Source organism: Prionailurus bengalensis, chromosome D1 (assembly GCF_016509475.1).
Source record: "Prionailurus bengalensis isolate Pbe53 chromosome D1, Fcat_Pben_1.1_paternal_pri, whole genome shotgun sequence".
NCBI lineage: Eukaryota > Metazoa > Chordata > Mammalia > Carnivora > Felidae > Prionailurus > Prionailurus bengalensis.
Window position 1 is genome coordinate 3656985 of NC_057346.1, and position 22947 is coordinate 3679931.

Here is a 22947-nt window from a genome sequence, read left to right on the forward strand (position 1 = left end):
TGACTGAGCCACCCAGGTGCCCCAACAGCTCATATTTTTATCACCAACCTTTGAAAAAAGTTTCTCATACATGAGAACCCACAAAAATGTGAACAGATCACAACTAAGAATTGTGAAAAATTAATTAAGCCATTCAAAGCATAAACCCTCACTTAAAAAAATAATGCTTACAAGAAGCTCAAGTATCTCCTTAAAAACTTGAAAAAAATATTTTGAAGTTGGATATTAATTCATCATTTGCTATTTTCCTTACAATTCTACAGCTAATTATTCTTTTTTTAAAAATATTCATTTATTTATTTTGAGAGAAAGCACACACACATGTGCATGTGCACATGAGTTGGGGAGGGCACAGATAGAGAATTCCAAGCAGGCTCCGCCCTCAGCTCAGAGCCTGACACGGGGCTCAATCCCTTGAACAATGAGATTATGACCTGAACTGAAATCAGGAGTGGGACACTTAACCGACTGAGCCACCCAGAGTGCCCTATAGCTAATTATTCTTACCATAATTTTTTAGTAGATTGAAGAGTTGGTTGGCCTTTCCACCAAACCCAATATGGTGGCCAGCCCTGCTTCAGACTCTAGATCAATCACAGATGCAGCATTAGGTCTGAAAGAACTCCACCTCCCATAAGTTAGGTGAACATTAACTGAAATGTCTGCAGGACAAATGTCTGAGGCTAGAAGCATCTAGGTGCTACAGAGATGCAGACACTTGATCAACTGCATTTATCTGAGAATCAGGAAAAGCTTGAGGATGACAGGAAAGAAATTACGGGAAAGAACAGAGACAAAAGAGAAAAAAAATAGCCTGCTTTAAATAGAACGGTATGCTGAAAACCATAGGAGCAGACCTTAGCTCTGTCCATTTCGTCATCTTGTATTTCCCCTCACCCCCAACCCTGATTTGTGTCCATCACTGATAAACTGAAAGTGCTTTTGGAAATTTATCAATAGCTTTTCGTTTCTAATGAGCAATCTTCAGGCTACATTTTGTTTGGTCTCTGGGACAGGTGACACAGTTAGTATTCTTCCTTTTCCCATGAAATCCATGACCGCATTTTCTCCCCGCGGTCCTCCTGGTCTGACCTGCCTCCATCCTCATGGGCTTGTCTTCTCCGCCCGCTCTGTTTCTCCAGGGTCAGTGCTAGGACGTCCCCACTTGCTGCCCTCCATACACCAACTTGAGCTATCTTGTCCCGTCCGTGCTGTGCAAGATGACAGGCTGCCTTCTACTGGTTCACACCTCTGATCCCAATCTCTCAGCAGAAACTTGGATCCATATATTCTATCGCTGGGCGGACATCCCCATTATGTAGCACACAAGGTGATCAAGTCTCAAATCCTTACATTTCCTAATTCCTGTACTGCAACACATAATCATCAACCCCAATAGAAATCCTGCAGACATCTCTCCTTCTCTTGACATCTAAACTGTATTTCCTTGCTCCAGCCCACCATGCATTCTTACCAGTGTTACCTCTGAAGGCTGTCTGCTTGTCTGTGCTGCTTCTTTTTAAGTCTAAAAGTGAGAAAAAGACAGTTTATGAAAATTCAATATACGGACTTACATTAGAGGGTGAGAACCCAGACCATATGATCGCTGGCCTATGTCTATCTACAGTACCTGGGTTTCTCATAGGAAATAGTGGGATTTACAGGGCACCTGAGTGGATTGGTGGGGTTGAGCACCTGACTCTTGATTTTGGCTCAGGTCATGATCTCACAGAAGTGAGACTGAGCCCCCTGTCGGGCTCTGCCCTGAGTGTGGAGCCTGCTTAAGATTCTCATTCTCTCTCTCTCTCTCTCTCTCTCTCTCTCTCTCTCTCCTTCTCTCTCCTTCTCTCTCCCTTTGCCCCTCCCCAACTTACATGCACTCTCTCTCAAATAAACAAACAAACAAAAATAAATAAATAAATAATAAATAAATAAAATAGTAAAGTTTACATAATCTCAAAGGGTTAATAACGATTTCTTAACTCACGGATTTCCTCTCAGTATTCCTCTCAGACACGCTACAAGATGCCTTCAATGTGGTCAGTTTTACAAAAATAAGTTCTTTAAATCCTAAAATATTTGTAGTTTTTTTGTAATGGAAAGGGGAAAGCCTATTAAAATCTTTTGTGGGACACAAGGTTTGCTGTTTATCTAAGGCAACTTACTTAAAAAGAGTTGGAAAACTTTTTTCAAAATGCAGTGTTTCAAATTGCTGACTTATTTGGTAAATGCCAGTCGGGTATTACGTAGCAAATTTTTAAAATATGTTTTTGTAGCAGGTATTTAGACACAACTAATTTGTCCCTTTAAAGTATAGGTGACATTTTAGCACTTAAAAAATAACCATTATTTGAACAGTTAAACAGCTCATGTTACAGAAATACTGTTTTGAAAATGGATGCTTGAGAGTGTTTTTTTGATCATCGTGTGGGATTTTGTCTGAAAAAATTGTGCATGGGTCTCCTGTGAACCAAGTGCACTCACTTGAAAAACTCAAGACTATAATATTCTAATAAATAGTCCCCATATATTTTAAACCTATTAATAAAATAAGACTTTTGGATTAGAGTATAATTTAATAAAAAGTTTCAACACATACACCTCGAATGATTCATGGATTGGACTGAAAAGTGAATATAGTGGCTGGATCAAAACAGCACAGTGAGCTTCTTTCATTTGGTTCTGTGTATCTTTTTGGTGTCTTTTCACCCATGATAGCCACTAAAAGCAGTACAAAAACAAACCAAAATTATAACTAAATATTCAGACATCTGTATCATAAAGTATTAAGGCAAAATTTCAAAGCTGAAAAGCACATTTGATTACATTGCCCTCACAAAAATATCAATAAATAAAAATATGCAGTAATATAAAGCACATAATGTTATTAGATTTTCTTAACAGATTCATAAAAATAATATTTTAGGGAAAATTAAAAGATCTTGTCAAAATAAAATGTAGTTGACATATTCTTTATTTCTTACTTTTTAATTTCCATATTCGCATGGTGCAGTGTCCAATATATGTTGGGGTGAAAATAATACAAATAATTTCTGCATTATATGAATACATATTGGAGTGTATACTCATTTTTATTGTACTAATAGAATGGTGCAGAAGAATTTGGATATCACTATCATCTCTGTGAAATGTTGGCAGTCCTTTGTAAGATTGGGTGCCTTTCGGCTTCTTTCCCTAGAATCTAGCTCACAAAGTCCTAGCTTGCTCTATACATACAGAATAAGCAACCTCAGAATGGACATAAAGTCTACCATTAGAACACACAACCACTCCTCAACACATTTTTATATCCTGTCTGATCCTCAAATTTCTCTCCCCGTTTGATTTGCTCCTTCTCTGTCTTACCAGGGTATCGCTTATTTGATATGGATTCTACTCCAACCAAGACATTCTGTCTGCTTTTATGCTTGTGAGAGAAATGTCTGGATTTCTTTGGTTTTGTACTTGTTTTTTCTCCAGTTACAAAGCAAGCTTCACTTTTCTCCACCAATCCAGGTACCTTAAATTGGATGTTAAAGTAATCTATATTACATGCATAGTTTTAATTTTCTCAGGGTATATTTTATCCTCACTTATTTGTGGCTTTCCTAAAAGATCTCTCAAGTAGAAGCTTACATTTATAAAGAACGATTAAATATTCTACTTTTTGTGCGGTACATATCCCTCCCCATAAAATTCCCTATGAGGAACTTAGTTATCAATTTAGTTTGTGGCTGTGCCCAGTATTTCACACAAACAGTAAGGGGGCAGTAGATGTTATCAATCTCTCTAATAACATTACATAGAAGTGCAACAAATTTAATGTAGCATTCATGTGCAACAGATAAAATGTACTCCTGTTTTTAATCTATATTCATTAGGTATTGTAACGATTTTAAAGGCCACATAAACTAGCATCACTACACCCATAAGAACAAACTTTCACTTGAATGTTGTTCTTGAGGAAACTTGCAGGTGAAGCAAAGCTTTTTTCCCCCTATAATTTGAAAATGGTGTTTTAATGTTTACAAAAACAACACAGATCAGTCTTAGAAAAGTTTGAAAGTGCAGAAAAATATGCAAAAGAGGATACAAATTACCGCTGATCCCACAGCCTCCAAATAACCATTAATAATGTCTTATTTAATATACATCTGATTTTACATGCAAAATTATATCACATAATTTTGTATACTTTCTTACTTTCAACACCACATTTTTTGTATTCTTTTAGAATAAAATAAAAATACAGAAATAATCAGATTTCAACAGTATGTCTGGAAACGGTAGTAACAGCACTTTCATAAATAATTTATCTCTAATCCCTACATTGCTCTAAGAGGTGTGCTTGGCAAACACTTACTGCACAAGACTGTTATGAACGGTCGGAAAAGCAGGCAGGTTTGCGAGCAGAATCATCTTGAAAGTGAAGTCATTATGCTCCATGTTATTTTTGTTAAAAATGCTATGCAAAATATATTCAGTCACAGCCAAGGATATTTTCAAGGGAAGGCAGTTGGATCGGGTATGACTAAATACATACAACTCGATCTTCTTAGGTGCTAAAAAAGGAAGGAAGAAAAAAGAAAACAGGAGAGAGAATGTTCAGTTTATGACTTTAGCTCAACCAACAGGGCTGCTTATGATTAATAATGGGGACGCAAGTAACTCTAGTATACATCAAATGAGTTATTTGAAGTACCAGAGGGCTATATAACTAGATGTCTACCTTTACGTCCTTTCCTTAGACTTTCTCTCCTAACCAAGCAAATACTTCTATTTTTCATTATTTTTTAAATTATTTTTTAATTATTTTCAATATTTCTTTTTGAGACAGAGAGACAGAGCATCACGAGTGAGGGAGGGGCAGAGAGAGAGGGAGACACAGACTCTGAAGCAGGCTCCAGGCTCTGAGCTGTCAGCAGAGAGCCTTATGCAGGGCTTGAACTCACAAACCGTGAGATCATGGCCAAAGTCTATGCTTAACTGACTGAGCCACCCGGGCGCCCCTCTTCTATTTTTTTTTAAATGAGAGGAATAAATGTTACTAATCTGACTTTTGTGGCATTTGTGTTAAATGACTCAGTCAATACTAATATTTCTACAAAAGTGCAAATGTACATACTTTTTCTTTCTTTAATTTTTCTTTCATGACGTTTCAGCTTAGGTCAGAGCCAAGGGAAAGATCATTGGTATAAACCAAACACTTGACTCTTCTCTCAAATATAGATGAGAAGTGGGATGGTCAGAAGAGCACAGCCTTTAGGCCAGAAAAATGTTGCTTGGAATCCCGCCAAAGCTGTGTGATCTTGGGCTCTAAGATTTAATTTTCTCATCTCTAAAACAGAGCTAGTTATACCTAAATTGAAAGCTAGTTTTAAGAACTAAAAATTACTCTCCTTTTCCACCTCCTCCTCCTCCCCTTCCTCCTCCCCCTCCTCCTTCTTCTTTTAGTTTTGAGAGAGAGAGAGAGAGAGTATGAGCAGGGGAGGGACAGAGAGAGAGGGAGACAGAGGATCTCTGAAGCAGGCTCTGTGGAGACAGTGGAGAGCCGGGCCCGGGGCTCGAACTCACAAACTCACAAACTATGAAATCATGACCTGAGCCAAAGGCAGACTCCCAACCTCCTGAGCAACCCAGGCGCCCCTTAAAATTACACTTCCATCAGTAGTTCCTTAGTAAAGGGCAGTTACAACTACCGCTATTGAATTGTCCAAAGCAAAGTTAAACATAAAAATACCGAATGTGTATTTTATAAATGTGTCCAGTGTAGATGTTTAAACTAGAAACCTCAATCTAATGTTCACTTTTAAAACTCTGAATCATTTTGTAAAAGGCTGGTTTTCCAAGTAACTTCATTAATTCTCCAAGTCTTTGTATAGTCCAGTTAAGCACAGTGGCCTGTGGCTTTGTCGTTAGAAGAAATACAGTCTTCGCTGTTAACAAACAAGGTAGGGGAGACACTCAAAGCCCCATTTTGTGTCACTTGCCAATTTATTTTCCACGTATTTATTTCGTATTTAATATGCCAGGCTGTTTATAGAGTCTGGCTTATTCAAACTTCTGCACCTCCTGGGCTACCAGTCCCTTTCATGATTCCTATCTCTGGGCTACACATTACTCCTAATGCACACTCCCCTCTTCCCTCTGTCTGGAATGCCCCTCCATTTCTTAAGTAATGAAAACCCATCCGTGTTTTATAGTCAAGCTCAAATATTTGCTTTTCCAATGCTTTTCTTGGTCCTTCCTAGCCCGGAATTTGTAGTCAAAAGAAGGGATAACACTGGGGTAGATTGATGTTTAATATAACCCTATTCCTGCCTTGAAGGAGATCACATCAGGTTTCCACCACTAACATGGGGTTTACAACATAGATCTCTTTACTCAGTTACGTAGGTGTGTTGATGTACAGCTGTCTGTTTTGGGGATCCTTTCATTGTAAGGAACAAATGCCATACTGGATAAAACATTCTTTCATCCCCTCCTGATACCATGATTCATAGTAAATGTTCTAGAAATACATGATGGAGGAATGAGTGAATGAGGAAAAGACTGCCAGGTCCTACTTGGTGACCTCTTTCAATTACAGTGACTCTAGAGAAGAATGAGGAACATAAAACAAGGAAAGTAATCTTTTTGGTGTAATGAGGATTCTGTGGTCCTGGAAGAGAGATAATTTATCAGCATTAAAGTCACGCACAATGTCAATCAGTTTCACGGAGAGACCATGTGAGGTAGACAGATGACAAAAGATTAATCAAGCAACTGCTATAGGGCAAGATTAGTGTGCTGATTTCAAGCAAGGTTGACAGACAGATAAAAAGGTAAAGCAGTGCATTCCATGAGGCACAAGGGTGTTACTCCTGTTGCTGGAAAGTGATGGCAGGAAAATATATGAAAATAAAAAACTATCAGTTAATTGGGGAAAACTATTCACACCTTGAAAAAAAACTAAGCCCTGCCAAGAAATGATTTAGCTAATAAATACATAAATAAATTTATTAAATTGTTGGCATTATTCTGGATAGTGTGCTGGCTTCTTATAAAACAGAATGCCATGGCATGCGTTTGAGTGATCACCAGTGGCTGAAAACAAAAATAAGGTATAAAAAATTTCAGCTATTTTTGGAGAACTGAAGTTCAGGTTGATAGTGTAAGTAAATTTTCCTTGATCCTGGGAGCCAGCTTTATCAGTATTGGAGAGAAATTATGAGTTAGTTCCATATCATATAACGGCAACCCACTAAGGCTTCTACCTATATTTTTAAAAATCATCATGATGTCATGGATTTAACAGTGATGTGTTGTAATATAATTCAGGTATTATCCCTTTTGATATCCACTCAAGATATGATAGAAGGTAGGTTAGAATGAACTCTGTAGTGCTGGATTTGAGTTGGAGCAATCAGTGTGTGAACTCACGGTTAGCTTAATACATGCATAGATGGATAGATAAAGAAGCAATTACAGATAGGTATAGATACATGGGTTAGTGTACTGGCTATGTCCTATGTGAGAACCTGTAAGCAGTGACATCCCAGTAACAGTGAGCAAACATCATCAAGATTTTGGTTCTTAAACATCATTCTCCAATTAAAGGAAACAGGACTTCTTTTTAATATTTTTTTTTAACGTTTATTCATTTTGAGAGACAGAGACAGAGCATGAGCGGGGAAGGGGCAGAGACAGGGAGACACAGAACCTGAAGCAGGCTCCAGGCTCCAGGTTCTGAGCTTTCAGCACATAGCCCAATGAGGGGCTCGAACTCACAAACTGCAAGATCATGACCTGAGCTGAAGTCGGACGCTCAACTGACTGAGCCACCCAGGTGCCCCAAAACAGGACTTCTTGAAACATGTATCGTGCAATCACTGAGACAGGAAATAGACAAGATGATCCTGGGTCAAACTACGTGACTCACTCCCAAGGAATAGAATATGGGATGGAAAAAAAAAGGTAACTTGAGTGAAGAAACCTTGCAAACATACTTTAATCAACTGATGAAGTTTATCACAAGCAGTATCAGTGGGAAAAGTATGGATCCCCTTATATGAGATGAAAAGAGGGACACTTAACCTCTGTGGTATGCTTGTCAACAATCCATAACCCCAGTCTAATCATGTGAAAAGCATCAGACAAATCCAAACTGAGGGAGAGTCTATAAAACGCCTGAAAGTACTCATCAGACTCTCAAGGTCATGAAAAACAAAGAAGATGAAACTCACAGAATAGAAGAGACCAAGGAGATACGACAACTGAATGCAATCAAGTATACAGAACTAGATGCTGAAACAGGAAAACTCATTAGTGGGAAAACTGGTAAAATCCAAATAAAGTCTGGGGTCAGTTAAGAGAAACATGCTGGTGCTGGTTTCTTAGTTTTGATGAATGGACCAGAGGGATACAAGATGGTAACATTAAGGGAAACTACCTGAGGGATGTAGGGAAACTGAGGTATCTTGGAAACACTTCTGCACATCGAATAATCCAAAATGAAATTTACTTTTAAAAAAATCTGACTTGATTTCCTAATATATAAAGGGGCCAATGAGGCTTCTATCTGTGGTTTTTAAATTATCATGATAATGTCAATGGATTTAACAGTGATGTGTGTATCTCAGGCATTATTCTTTTTGACACCTAAGTTTTCCCATTTTCAGCCAATGTGAATATCCTCCAGTTGGTTCCTGATCACTTTTGACATGATCTCAGTACTTAAGCTTCCTTGCTTTCTGTAATGATGCTGTGTTCCAGGGACATCTTGTGTAATTCTTTCCCTGGGCTGGGAATAAGTCATTTTTCCAAGGAGCATGTATGTCTTTTAGTGGAAAATGGTACTAGGTTCTACAGATGGTGTACATGGGGATGCTGATTTTTAATAGATTGTTACTCCTTTTTTAAAATTTTCTTTTTAATGTTTATTTATTTTTGACACAGAGAGAGAGACAGAGCATGAGTTGGGGGGTGGGGGGTGCAGAGAGAGGGAGACACAGAATCCAAAGCAGGCTCCAGGCTCTGAGCTGTCAGCACAGAGCCCGATGCAGACCATGAGATCATGGACCGAACTCACGGACCATGAGATCATGACCAGAGCCGAAGTCAGAGGCTTAACTGAGCCCCCCAGGCACCCCTTTTTAAATTTATTTTTTAGAGAGAGAGGAAAAGGAGGGGCAGAGAGAGAGGGAGAGAATTCCAAGCAGGCTCTGCACTGTCAGCATGGAGCCTGACATGGGGCTTGATGTCACGAACTGTGACATCATGACCCGAGCCAAAATCAAGAGTCATTTAACCAAATGAGCCACGCAGCTGCCTCAGTTAATTGTTATTTCTAATGCATTAGTGTGTAGAGCTGAGAAAATACATACTTTATGGAAAATACAAGATAAAATAAACCATAATGCAACTGCCAATTCAAACGGAGAACCACCAGGGTTTTTTTTACTTATCCTCTGATTTTAAACATGTATCACTTTTCTTTAATGCTTTCCCAAGTATACAAGCATAAGCATTTATTTGCTTTATGCAACTATATATAAATAGAATAGCAGTATGATACGAGCATCAACAATATGATTAGTGAAGGCAGGGTAAGCTGTTTTTTGCAATTATTTTTGTCTCCAGGAGATATCCCACTGGAGAGGATAAGCCAGAATTATCTGTTTTAAAATAAATTGAAATAATGCAACTCTGAGTAGATTTATCTGCTTCTTTCTCTCCATCCTGATTTTCTGTCCCTAGAGGAAGTACCCCTCATTTTAGATAAATGCTAGCGTGCCACACACTTGTCTCCATTTTACTTTTTCTCATAAAATATATCCACAGTGATTACTCCACGGTGGTATATAAAAGTTCTCCTCTTTCCTTGAATAACCGTTCAGCACCCCATTGTATGGATATACCATAGCTTAGTATGATAGCCTCCCCTCGATAGACATTTGGGCTGTTTGTGTTTTGCTCTGATAAACAGTACTGTAATAAAAAGCTTTGTACATGCAACTTTTGTAATTCCGCTCGTGTGTATTCAGGGTAGACAACTGAAAATAGGACTTGAGGGTCAGACGGTAAATTTTACTGTTGCTGTTTGGTTCACATAGTTCTTTTTCACCTAGACTTTCTCTCCAGCTGCCAAATTTCTCTCCCTGCCTCAGGCTTCCACACTAATGAGAATTTTTAATCTAAAATGTAAATCTGGTCATTTCCTCCCTTTGCTTCTAGACTTCTGTGATTTCTCCGTCTTGACACAATGGAGATGAACCTTTTGAATGTGTCACTTTGACAGGCATTCCTTCCTTGTTTTGCTTTCTAGGCTCACTTCCCGCATGTCCCCTGATATAACCTATCCAGTCACAGCAAACTTTCAGAACTCACCAGGAAGACATATGCCCTCTCATGTGTTGCACATCATTGTTTCTCTCCCTGTTAATCTCTACACATCCATAAACATTCGGTTCATATTCTCTGCCTCTGTGAGTTCTTCCTAAATTTCCCCCAAATCAAAATTAGATTTCCCATTTTGCCTCTGTGGCGCTCTTTGCCTCCCTCTGTTGGAACCTTGGTGACATTTTTTGGCAACTCTTTCCCAATTACAATTTCCTATGATGCGGATGTGCCAAAACTGTGCTGAAAAGTAATGTCCAGGGTAACGCAGCCAGGAAGCAAACAGCCTGTCATCTGAACCTAGTTATTATTTCTCTAAGAGTCTGAGGTCTTTTAAGTAGACTGAACATGGGGATTTTTCTAGTTGACTTTTCAGCTTCCAGACCTCTCATTGTGCTTTAGGCTCATGGACTCAGTAGATTTTAATGGAGACAGTGTGGTCTCTGACATCAGACAGACCCGAGTCTTATCCCTAACACTTGGCTTTAACATTTACTAAGAGTAAGAGTCTTTAACCTTTAGGGGCACCTGGATATCTGACTCTTGGTTTTAGCTCAGGTCATGATCCCAGAGTTATGGGATGGAGGCCTCCATCAGGCTGCACACTGGGCTCCTCTGTCCTCCTCACTGCTTGTACTCTCTCTCTCTCTCTCTCTCTCAAATAAAAAACAAAATACATGAAAAAAAAGAATTTTTAACTTTTAGATGAGTTCCTTAGTCAATACACCTCAAATTTTCTATAGATCATGTCATAGATAGATAGATAGATAGATAGATAGACATAGATATATGTATGTCACCTTTATATATATACATATGCATACACCATGGCAGGTGATATATACAGCATGTTTTTGAAGGTTCATAAACATCAGGAATCTTCCAACAATAGCAGGAATTTTGCTTTGCTCCCCTGTATTTCTAAGCACGTAGACAGTAAACATACATGGTCGGTAGTCAATACACAACTGTGTGTGTGTGTGAATCATCTGTTGCAAAGCCCATTCCTGAGCTAAGGTGCCCTTCGTCCCAAGTTGCACTTTGCAGCGGATGCCAGTACTAACCTTCTGATTTCTGCCCCTCCTTTTTAGAGCATTCAGGTTTCAAACTTGGGGATATTCCTGACCTTAAATATGTGCCGCACTCCTCGTGCTCCCAAGCAGCTGGCAAGTGTGTCCCGTCAGCTCTGCTGAGCAGCGTCCCTCTCCCTTGCTCATCCTCTGTCTTTCCTACTGTCCCCCTGCACCCCAGCCCCAACGCACCTGACTTTCTGAAAGGGCAGTCTCTAAAGTAGCCTCAGCTCATGCCTTTCCTGGTCTATAGCAACAAACCACCCTCTCACTCCCACTCCCAAACAGGGTCCCTTTCTAAAAGTGTCATACCTGATGACACTATTACTGATTATACTATAGGTGATGAGTTCAAATAAATAACAAAAGTCAGTGTAATTGTAAAATATATATAAACATATATATAATATATATCCATACACACACACACATATGTATATGAGGCAGTTCCCCACAGACAAGGTTCAATATCCCAAGCACCTCATTTGGAATGCCCCATAAATGGTCCAACCTGACTTTATGTTCTTACCAACCTCTCCCCTCCCAAGTTTGCACCTAAAACAGCTCAACACAGTGTGCTTTACACCCTCAGATTCTTGGGTACCGCTTTTTCTGCCATTAAGCTATATCCATCTCTCTGTATGTATCTCTTCTCATTGGAAAATCTGCAGAAAGCCTCCCGATACAGTCCTGTGCTCCTTGCTTCCCTGACTCTGTGTTCTGTGCGCTCATATCCTGACGCCGCGTGAGTGTTTTGACCATAGGTTGTGGCTCGTTCGTCTGTGGATTCTCCACAGCACCAGGCTCTTCCCCGCAGTGGAACCGCCTGCCCAAATGCTGGCCAAGTTGACTTCACAGGGTCAGAGATTCGGGAATTTGTGAGGAATCTTAGACATCTTCCAGTATGATACCTTCATTTAATATATTAGGAAATAGCAGTTCTGAAAAATCGTGAAACTATTTCGTTGAAACAGCACGAAAGCGATAAAATCAAGTGTGCATATACACTTTGGTTTTGGTATTCCCAGCTGGTAATAATCCTCCGAATTTTTCACTGTGATGGAGCAGGATCTTTTACCTCAGCCTTTGCCAGTGCTCCAAAGAGAGTGCGTTCCCTATAGTAGGAGGTATATCCCATGTCATAATTGTAAAATGGGTCAGAGGACCAGACCCCCAGGACTGAAAAGTGAAGGTGTGGACTCTGCTGTTATTAGCCACATTTTAATTCCTCATTAGTTTCTCTTGAGCTCTGTTGATGATCATTGTTATTCATGAAGACACAAAAGGTGCCCCAGCCTCTCCTTCCCTTCCTTGCTCACCGGCTCCAAAAGTCTTTCCCATTTGGTGCGTCTGAAAGACAGGCATGGCACAATGAGATGTGTATACATCTATGTCTATACAGAGAGTTAGAGATACACAGAGAAAGATAATTTAGATTTAGAAAGTAAAATAGAGGTTCTTATTAACTGGGAAAATAGAAATAAAGAAAGAAACCTGGATTATTATCTTGGAAAAATACAATTAGGTTATCTGTGGTCCTATTAGCCAAGGCATCATCACCGTGGTTAGGTGAACAAGAAACATCGTCCTGCATCTATTACGTCATATGAGAGCTCAAATCTTTCCAATTGCAGAAGAATAAAAGTTGCGAATTCCCTCTGTGCGTCAAGTAGAACTTCCCTGGGTACACAACCAGGTGATGAGTTTCATGCCTCGGTGGGTTTTGAAATTTTAATTTAACTTAAATCCAACTTGAATTTTATGTGGCCTATTTTATTATCTTGTAAGAGAAACAGAATGATCTTATTTACAGCCTTGGTTTTTACACTGACAGAAAAAAACAAAAACATTTCAACTCCCACTTGACTTGCAAGCCTCAAGTCTTATAAACCGAAATGACAAATGTATGATTTGTGTAATCCAGTTACTCACAATTAGATTGTTCTTTGGGTTTTGTTTTGTTTTGTTTTTTTGTCATAACACTCTGTGGTGAAAAGTTAACAACAACACAAAAAGATGTGACATTACAAGTAAAACTCAGAACTTAAAAAAACAAAAAACAAACAAACAAAAACACTGAAAAAAGCACTGCGAAGTTTTAGAAGGGATTACAAAATGTCCTCCACAAACGGCAAACAGAGGTCATTGGTGGTATCTTATAGGAGACTGGAAGGGGTAAATGTAGCGCATATTGGAAAAAAAAAAAAAGCCTAACAAGGTGGGGGCCTTGCAAGAATTCCCCTTAATCAAATCCACTCTGCTCTTTTCCCAAATGTCCCCCTAGGTAAACGTGGGCCCTTGCTGTATTCTTTGGTAAAATGTAACCGGAAACACTACCTCAGGCTCCCTAACGTTTAAGGAGAATCCGTCCCCCTGTAAGGATGGCTCAGAAGCCTGGTGTGAACTGAGGTGACCCCACCTTCCGGGCTCTCAAACTGTTCAACCAAGAGCACCCAAAGAACTGTGCAGATTTCAAATAGTATGTCTCACAGTTTAATGAATTAGGGGATGGTAGCTACTGTCTGGATCAGGAGACCTCAGGCCTTGCAGAGGAAATCAGACACCTGTCCTTCATTGCCACCAAAGCCTCTGTCTCTCCCTCTGTCTCTCTGTCTCTGTCTCTCTCAGGGTGCAGTATAGACTCCATCCAGCACAGCCTGGGAAATGAACTCTTGCAGGTGACCCTGGGGACGAAGGGACACAGGAGCTCTAAAACTTTCTAGGATGATCAATGTTCTTGTACCCAGTCAACCCAACCATTGACAACATCAACCCAGGGCTTGGTCTTCTGGGGGTTGACATGGAGTGGAGCGAATATTCCAGCGCCCAGGCTAAGAAGAGATGTGCCTGAAACACACCCCACTTTTCCATCAGACACTGTTGCCCTCTTCCCCTGCACCGTCCTTCCCCTGCCCCCATCAGCCCCGGGCTGTGTCTGCCCTGCTCCCCAAGTGGGCGGCAGCACGGAGGGAAAGTGACCTCCAGAGCCTCTGCAGGAAGGAAAGGGGGCTTCCCTCACAGTCCCTGCTCCGCACCGCACACACTCTTCCCCCTGGACCTTCCAGAGGCCAGACTGGAGGCCCCACTGGGCGTGCATTTCTCAGGCTCGTGCCCATCACTTTGTCACCCTAAACTTTGCTATTTAAATGAACTTTTCCTCCCTCCTGTCTTTGCCCCGGGGGGCTCTCCCGCAGCCTCGCCTCCTCCAGTACCTCCCTCCTCGGTCCCAGCCCGCTGGGCCTTGTGTCCTCCTCCCCCTCCCCGCGCCCCTTCACCTCCCGCAGTCCTGGCTGGGCTCTCCAGATTCCCGGGCCGCTGGCTGGTGAGAAATCTCGGCTGCAGCCAGGACCGGAGTCCCCCGCGCGCGGCCCGCTGGCAGCAGAGGGCGAGGCTGCGAGAAGGGCGAGGGCTGTCGGGGAGGGAGGCCGGCCGTCCTCCCCGCGAGCCTGCGGGCATGCTGCAGGGGGCCAGGGGCCGGGGGCGCTGCTAAGTGCCGGAGCCCCTGCTCCGGGCTGGCGGACCCGGGCCAGCGGCCCCCCCCCACCGCGCCCCACTCCCGCCGAGCGCGGCCGAGCAGCGCAGAGAGGGGCGTAGGGGGTGCCCCTCCCCGGAGCAGGTGCCTAGGCGAGCGGGGAGAAGACGAGAGGGGGGAGTGGGCGCGCGGCGCGCGGGGAGGGGCGCGCCGGGAGCAGGGGGCGCGCGGGGAGGGGCGCGGGCCGCGGCGCAGTGCCGGTGTGTGCGCGCGAAGGCGAGCGGCGGGCCGGGCGCGAGGGAGGCGAGGACAGGGCGCATGTCTGGTCCCCGCGAGCAGCCGCCAGACGCGCCACCACCATCTTCTGCATGTGCAACCTTAGCAGCCGGACGGGAAACCGCTCTCGGGGCTATGGAGACTGCGGGAAAAACCTGGCGGCTCGCGATGGGCTGCTGAAGGGGCGCAGTGGGGGACCGCCAACCGCCGCCCGCACCTCTCTCCTTTTTCCTCTTTTCTTTTTTTTTTTTTTTTTTTTTTTTTTGGTCGTTTTTAATTTTAGCGCCATCGTGGTCAATGCCTGTGTGAACAGCCTTTAGGAAGAGTGCGAGAGAAAGAGAGAGCGCGCACCGGGGAGAGGAGAAAAGAAGATGAGGATTATTTGCAGGCAGATTGTCTTGTTGTTTTCTGGATTTTGGGGACTCGCCATGGGAGCCTTTCCGAGCAGCGTGCAGATAGGTGAGCTGTGCCTTGGTGGGGCGTGCATGTGGGTGTCTGGGGCAGGCATCCGAAAGTGAGTTCGGCGAGTTGCCGGGGAGCCGTTCGGGGATTCGGGCGAGCCCGCCTCTCCCTTCCCCTCGCCCCGGTGCAGGCTCACTGGGGATATACACACCCTGCTCACCCGTTCCTCCGCGCCCGCGCTCTCACTGCCACCTTGGGCTCGCGTCGCTTAAGTAGGCTTGGAATAAGTTGCGGGGGGGAAGCCCTCCGTGGGTTTGATTACATGCAGTGTGGTCTTTCTTTTCACCCCTTTCCCTGGAGCGCTAAGGGGTGTCGAGTTTGGCGGGGGTAGTATCCTTATTATTATTATTATTATTATTATTATTATTATTAATGTTGTAAAGACCCTTCTGCCCCTGCTGGACTCCGCAGCTTTCTGGCTGTTCCGGGAAGACCCTGTTTGAGCAGAAAGCGTTTGCACCCGCACCCCGCCGCCTCTGCTCGCTGCCGGTTAACCCATTCCAAAGTTAGGTCGCTTTCCTTCCCGAAGCCTTCTGTCCCTCTATTTTGTTTTCCTCTTGCCTCTTTGGCCCTTACGCCTCCAACTCGACTCGACCCTGTCGCCAGGGACCCTCCCCATGCCTGGCTCTTCGTGCTCTTCTCCGCTCCTGTCTTTTAATGGGACGCAGCTATTGAATTTCTTCCAGCTGAGCCCAGCCTCAACACTGCACCACGTCCCCGGGTCTGTGCACTAGACGGAGCTCAGGAGGCTGAGTCCACGAGCTGCAGGAAGACAAAGTTCATTTCTCCTTCCCGACTCCCCGCGTCCCTTTATTTCCGCGTTTTTAATGCAGATCCTCTCTTGGGTGCCTCCGCTTGCCTCTTGGAGAGAGATGCCCCCAGCTTGGCTGATGTAGCAAGGTGCTGGGAATCATGGGGAGGGCAAGAGACAGAAAGGAAAACACACTCCGTGGGCCCAGAGGTCATTGTGCTGTGACAGATTGGGGCACGAAAGAGCTGAGCTGTCCTAAAGACCAAGATCCCAAGCGTGTACCTTGGGGACAAAGGGCAGTCCCGAGACTGGAAGCTGTCTTCCTAATGGTGTGTGTGTTGCTGAATGACAGTGGATTTGACAGGGCTCCGGGTGGGGACTGCATTTCCAAGAGGAAACGTTGAATGTGCTTTTCCTGCTGTTTTTATTAGGTGGTCTCTTCATCCGAAACACAGATCAGGAATACACGGCCTTTCGATTAGCAATCTTTCTTCACAACACTAGCCCCAATGCGTCCGAAGCTCCTTTTAATCTGGTACCTCATGTGGACAACATCGAGACAGCCAACAGTTTTGCCGTGACAAATGCTTGTAAGTAAAACATAAGTTGTGGATAAATTAGACAATTACAGTGAGGCCACACGGTGCCCCCTCCCCTGTATCATTATTATTTTACAAATTGTTTTTGAAAGAAACGCAAGATTGCTACAGTTGGCTGTTTCCAGAGCAAATCAGAGTTAAAAACAAGATTTAGTCTTGGGGATATGCAGCCGGTCTTTCTTTCTTTCTTCTTTGCTTCTTTCTTCTTCTTCTTCCTCTACTTCTCCCCCCCCCCGCCCCCCCCCCCATTTCTTGTCTGGATAATTCAAGTTGATTTCTCCTTCACCATTCCGGTGTTATTCCTATTACCTGAATGTCAAGTTAGGGAAAATTGTACCCAATCTAGTTTTTTATTCTGTTCCCCTGTTTTTTCTTATTTGCTTTTCGCTTGAGTAAGCCCATGTCTTGCTTTTAAAGAAGACACAAGCTGTCTTACCCTGGCAAAGGCAAAGGCAGCTTTGTTAAGAGTGAGAAAGAGAGGAGCTGTGATGTGCAGGAAATATATTCTAGATGGTTGGTTGACGCTGCAGATGATCTGGTGATGTCACTTGAGGCTGCCCTACTCTTATATTCTGGGTTGTAAATGTCTCTTACTATCGCGTGATGCATATATCCTGTGGATATACCTCCATGAATCCTTAGCTCGATGCCAAATCATGTTAGTCTACACTCCACCTGAATTCACGAACCGGCCCAGCCTGATCTATTATCCCGCACGATGAAACTCAACGGGTGACCTCACCTAATGCTGTAGTGAAACGCTGGCACAGTGCTCCCCCACCAAAGTGCTGTATAACTTAATGCAAAAAAAGATAATCAATTGTGTACTAATTTGAAACTCTCTAACATACGATCAGCCACCAGAGCATTTATACAGCATTTTCCCTCTTGAAGGAAATATATGTTTCAAATATCTCCTCAGCTTTTACATTCTCATTTACCCTGTTCAAAATTTTGGGGCTTCAGATGATGGTTACAGATTATGTAAGATAGATAGGAAGAGTTCCTTTGTAGTTTTGCATAGCAGTAATAAAATGTTTAATTTGAATTGTATTTTTATTATTGTATCAAGTGGAGTATATTTTGATTTTAAAAGTCCTGTCAGTACAAGAAAGTATACTGAACAAGGAAGTGATATTGAAAACAAATGGTTTTTAAATATTTGGAGGATATCTACTTCATTAATTTAATTGTTTTATTTCATATTATTTTGCCATTGACTCATCTAACAGTTACCAGGATTGCTTTTCTGTAAATTTGGGCATCCAACTATTACTTTATTTTAGTTGGTTTCATAAGGAGGTGCAAGCACTTGACATATTTGTAAACTGCCACAACTGTGCTATTTTTCAGGGATTCTGTAGATGCTATGAGCACTATTGAATTAGGAAAAATCGTTTGTCATATTTAGTGATACAATCAATATTATAGCAGGAGGACGTTACTTTTAAGCAGAAACATACGTGAATTAGACCCGTGTTTGTGGATAGTTATATTTGCAGATTTTATCAGCTGTTAGTTTTGTGTTTGAAGTTTTGAAAGGAATGTCAACATTTCAAATAGTTCTAAAGTATTCTGCTCAGTGCCTGAATATTCTTTATTTTTTTAATTATTTTTGCTTGTCTGTCCTGAGATTCTATCAACAAAACATTACTAAGTTTAAAAATAAGTCATGGTCCAAATATATTCGACAGAGCTTTCTCGACAGTAAACTCCTATTTAAATATTAATCCTTATTACTAAATTTTGAAAGGCTTTCTAAAAAGTGTCAGATATATTAGTTTTACTGTGTTTTGCTTTTACAAATTAAGTTGTTAAGTATTCTGAAGTTTGTATTGTGACTTCCAGCTGTAGAAACCATAAAGCGCTGATCCTTTCTTACCTCATATCATTTGTTAATCTCCTTCAGGATAATTCTAATTAGCATTATTTTTTTAATGTAATGAAAGTATTATATAAAGTATTACTGGTAAAGTACCTATAAACATGACGGATTGCCAAGATGCTGCACACAGAATGAAAAATTAGAAGATCAAAAATAGAGAAAATATGCTATTTTTTAACATGTTAGGATTGAGAAAACTAGGTAAACTTTAAGACTGCTGATGTTGAATCCGAGTGTGATACAATGTTAATGATAATATTTTTCAATAATCACAAATAATTGATTTTGTGTGCGTTTAACATAGTTTTTTCAAACAACATAAATTGTAAATGAGGAAGAAACATTTTCTAGTGAAGAAAAGGACGTATTATGATTATTTTTTTTTGACAAATGAGTGTGCCAAATGTCCTTAAGGCAAATCTAAGCAGAATTTCGGGGGGAAAAAATCAACTGTCACAGACTGTGGGTCAGGGGATTGGTGTTTGTTGTGTGGACTCACTGAGAATACATACATGTGTGATTTTCCGGTCTAATTAAAGGTGAAGCGTAAGCAGTAAGTATGAGGCAGCCTCATCTATCAAGCTCTCTGCCTTTGGGTACAAAAGGATAAAATAGTATTCTGGAAAATTAACATGGAACTTATTCCTCAGAGTGATACAGACTGGATTTTTAAATTTTTCATTTTAGATTAAATATAAAGATATAATATATGACCGGCTAGGTTTATTTTCAATGTGATTTTCCTGTACTGGATCCTTGTAAAACTGCACCGTCCAGCCTGTCTGTGAATAAGGGCCATTACACAGGATAAGTATACGTGAAAGGCACAAAACGCAGGTTAAAGAATAAAGAATATTGGTCATCTACTGGACAGATACAATTTCATGCTGCTGCTTCTGCCTCAGAACTAGGACTTCTAAGAATACTTTGGGAAATCTAAACATTCTGTATACACAGTTTACATACGATGTTAGTCTAGACCTGATTAACTCAAACTTACCACTTTGGGTACAAATACCAAGTTCCTGAGCGGGGAGGGGGGAAATTTCGGCTTAGGTTTTCTTTTGTCTTTAATAATATTTGTGTAAGATTCATATTGTTTTCCTTTCAAACTGTTCACATTGTCGGAAAGTCACACTTGGCTCAGTATAAACCTGAAATTATAGGAAATACAGATAATATAAAATGATGACCTATTTCAGTAATGATAAAAAGTAGGCATAATAAATGACCCAAGTATTCAAATTCCAAAATGTAATTAAAAGTAAATCTTTCTTTGTTGTGATTTATCTAAGTATGGGGTATACCAAAATGGTATTTTATAAATAAATTCAACATGGCGGTGCTCCCTAATAAAATGCCATACAGTTGACTGATAGTAGCTATCCTTACAAACAGACATGCTATTTAAATTGGATATGTCCTTTGCAAAACATTTGGGATCGTCTGAAAGCACGCTGTTTTCTTATATTTTCAATAGTTAACAGACATATTTTGTTTTAGAGGATGCTGTGTGTTAAATTTGACCGTAAGTAATAACCAAAATGGTAAAGTAGTCTATCACCAAATTTTTAAAAGCTAAAAATATCTGAGCCATTACAGTTATTAGCCTAATCCACTTGCATTGGAAACCCTTCCTTTAGTAAGACAGTACCTATGGCACGTAATCCACAAATACTCCGTTTCTGAAATGACTCACTTTTCAGATGGGCCGTCGGAAATGCATAATAAAACAGATCAAGTACAGATCAAGTACTATATTGTTGCTGTGGTGAAATAATAAAATAATCTTATGATATATATCCAACTTGTTTAACTTGGACAGGAAGGACCATTCAGGTAATACTTCTTTTTTTTTTTTCTTTTGATGAGGTGTTAATCTTACTCTCCTTTTCTGTCTAAAGTCTTTTTGGTGGTTTAAAAAATGGTGGATTGGAAAGTTGTAACAATCCCAAGTAGAATGAATATTATACCCTAGTAATGGTGGAAAAATTGTTCTTTTGAGAGTTAAATAATCGTTCTCTTTGTGGCCTGTTTATTTGTCAACTCTAAGTATTCAGGATGAGTGGTACTTGTAAAAGTAGGTTTCTATGTAAAATATACTTGTTTAGTTAATCTAAATATTTTGGAAATGTGACACTATACCAGTTGACACTTACAGGCCTTTCCACTTACATATGGTCCTTAATAAAAACTCACTGAATTTAAGGGTACTAAATAATACTATCTCTTCGCTCTAATTCAACAATGCTTAAATACCGTACATTTTCCATTTTAGGGGCATGAAGCCCTAAAAAGCCATTCTAAGAGTTTACATTGGGCCAATATAATATCTTAAACATGCTAAAAATAAAAGTCTGGTAGTTTGACCTGCAGAGTTGTTATTAGAGGAATATAGGAATTAAATGCTGTTTGACTTTTGATTATTTTTACAGAAATGAACAATGTGACTACTGTGACCTCCATGAGATTTCTCTATTTTGAATTGATACCGAATTCTATGTTGATCTGGAATGATTCTTTGATAATCTTTCTCTCTTCCTCTTAATTTTCTATCCTGAGAATGATGAAAGTCCTATTCATATAGTTTGTCCCTTTCTTGAGGGATAGGATGGTCCGTAATTTGCATTGCTGTACTTCAAAATTTTCACGGGATTAAGCTTTCATAAAACTATTAGAAAAATTCCTTAAACTTTTTTTTTCCCACCCAGATCATTCCAAATGTTATTGATTTCCCAAAGAGGAAAATATTGACTTTGCAGCGTTAGGAAATATGTGTGTATCTTATTCACAGAATTTTATTATTGCTGAGGAATAAATGTAGTGAAGAATAAATGAATAAATGTAGTATTTTAAGAATACTAAAGAAAGAATAGAAGAATAAATGTAGTACACCTTACATTTTATGATGACACATAGTTTTTAAACTGCTTTCATATACATGATTTCGTTTGCCCTCAAGCTTGTCTTAAAGAGAAACACTCTCGGGGCGCCTGGGTGGTGCAGTTGGTTAAGTGTCCGACTTCAGCCAGGTCACGATCTCACGGTCCGTGAGTTCGAGCCCCGCGTCGGGCTCTGGGCTGATGGCTCAGAGCCTGGAGCCTGTTTGCGATTCTGTGTCTCCCTCTCTCTCTGCCCCTCCCCCATTCATGCTCTGTCTCTCTCTGTCCCCAAAAAAATAAATAAACGTTGAAAAAAAAATTAAAAAAAAAGAGAAACACTCTCAGAAGATAGTCATTAATTTGGTGGGTAAGCCAGCTTTGGCTCAAAGGAGTCCCCGGACTTGTCAAACACCAGGTAGCTAATAGGCTACAGGTGAGGGTTTGAACGCTGGTTTTCTAACTACTGTCCTAAGTTATTTTATGAGGAGTCTATTGGGTGTGAAAAATACATCTATATTGAGATTACTTATGTTAAGAAAGAAAAAAGAATTGCCATTTATCTTTTCTTCTCATTTACTTGCAGTGTTTTGAAGAAAATAGGGCAAGACATTTCTGGGCAACTTCTTCATTAATCATATGACAGTGAGTGATTTAGCAAAGGCTGAAGTCATATTATGTAATGAATTTTTCCATCCATTCACTGGATTAGGTAATGAATGTAACCATTTATTCATTAAGCCTATTTATCAAGGGCAACTGTATTTAAGACGCTGTGCTTGCAGTGAGGGTACGGGAACATGTAGGGTTGGGTACTGCCCTCAAGGAGCTGAGAGCCCTGTGGGAAAGACAGAAAAGTTGGGCATTACAGTACAGTCGAACTCAATGCCATGATGGAAAAACAGCGCTACACAGAGATGAACACGAGAATAACACCAAACTCAGCGTGATATCTCAGGTGAGGAGCCTGCAGATCTATGTCTTAAAGGTCTCATTGAGTCATTTGAAAAAGAGGAAGGAAGGGAGCCAAGCCTGGCCTCAAGGAACAGCACAGGACAAGGCCCTCAGGTGTGGGAGAGGCAGGTGTCTTTGAGCCACTGAATACGGTTTAGTCTGGCCGGTGGTATTGAGTGTGAGGGAAAGGACAGGTCTGCTAGGGGAGAAGATTTCTTGACC

The 22947-nt window shown here is 41.0% G+C and overlaps 1 protein-coding gene across 9 annotated transcripts in view; it reads left to right on the forward strand.

Annotated features, from left to right (window-relative positions):
* The window catches only part of GRIA4 (glutamate ionotropic receptor AMPA type subunit 4), a 480512-nt gene that overhangs the window by 67109 nt on the left and 390456 nt on the right, over window positions 1-22947 (forward strand). For 4 of the 9 annotated variants that reach the window (XM_043579208.1, XM_043579207.1, XM_043579214.1 and 1 more), the window contains exons 1-3: window positions 14841-15063; window positions 15479-15654; window positions 16840-16998. In XM_043579208.1, the coding sequence (XP_043435143.1) occupies window positions 15567-15654; window positions 16840-16998 (247 nt within the window). In that variant the 5' untranslated portion in view covers window positions 14841-15063; window positions 15479-15566. Of the gene's footprint in view, window positions 1-14834; window positions 15064-15158; window positions 15655-16839; window positions 16999-22947 lie in introns of those variants that run through there. The other 5 variants (XM_043579210.1, XM_043579209.1, XM_043579215.1 and 2 more) reach the window with 5 other exon arrangements.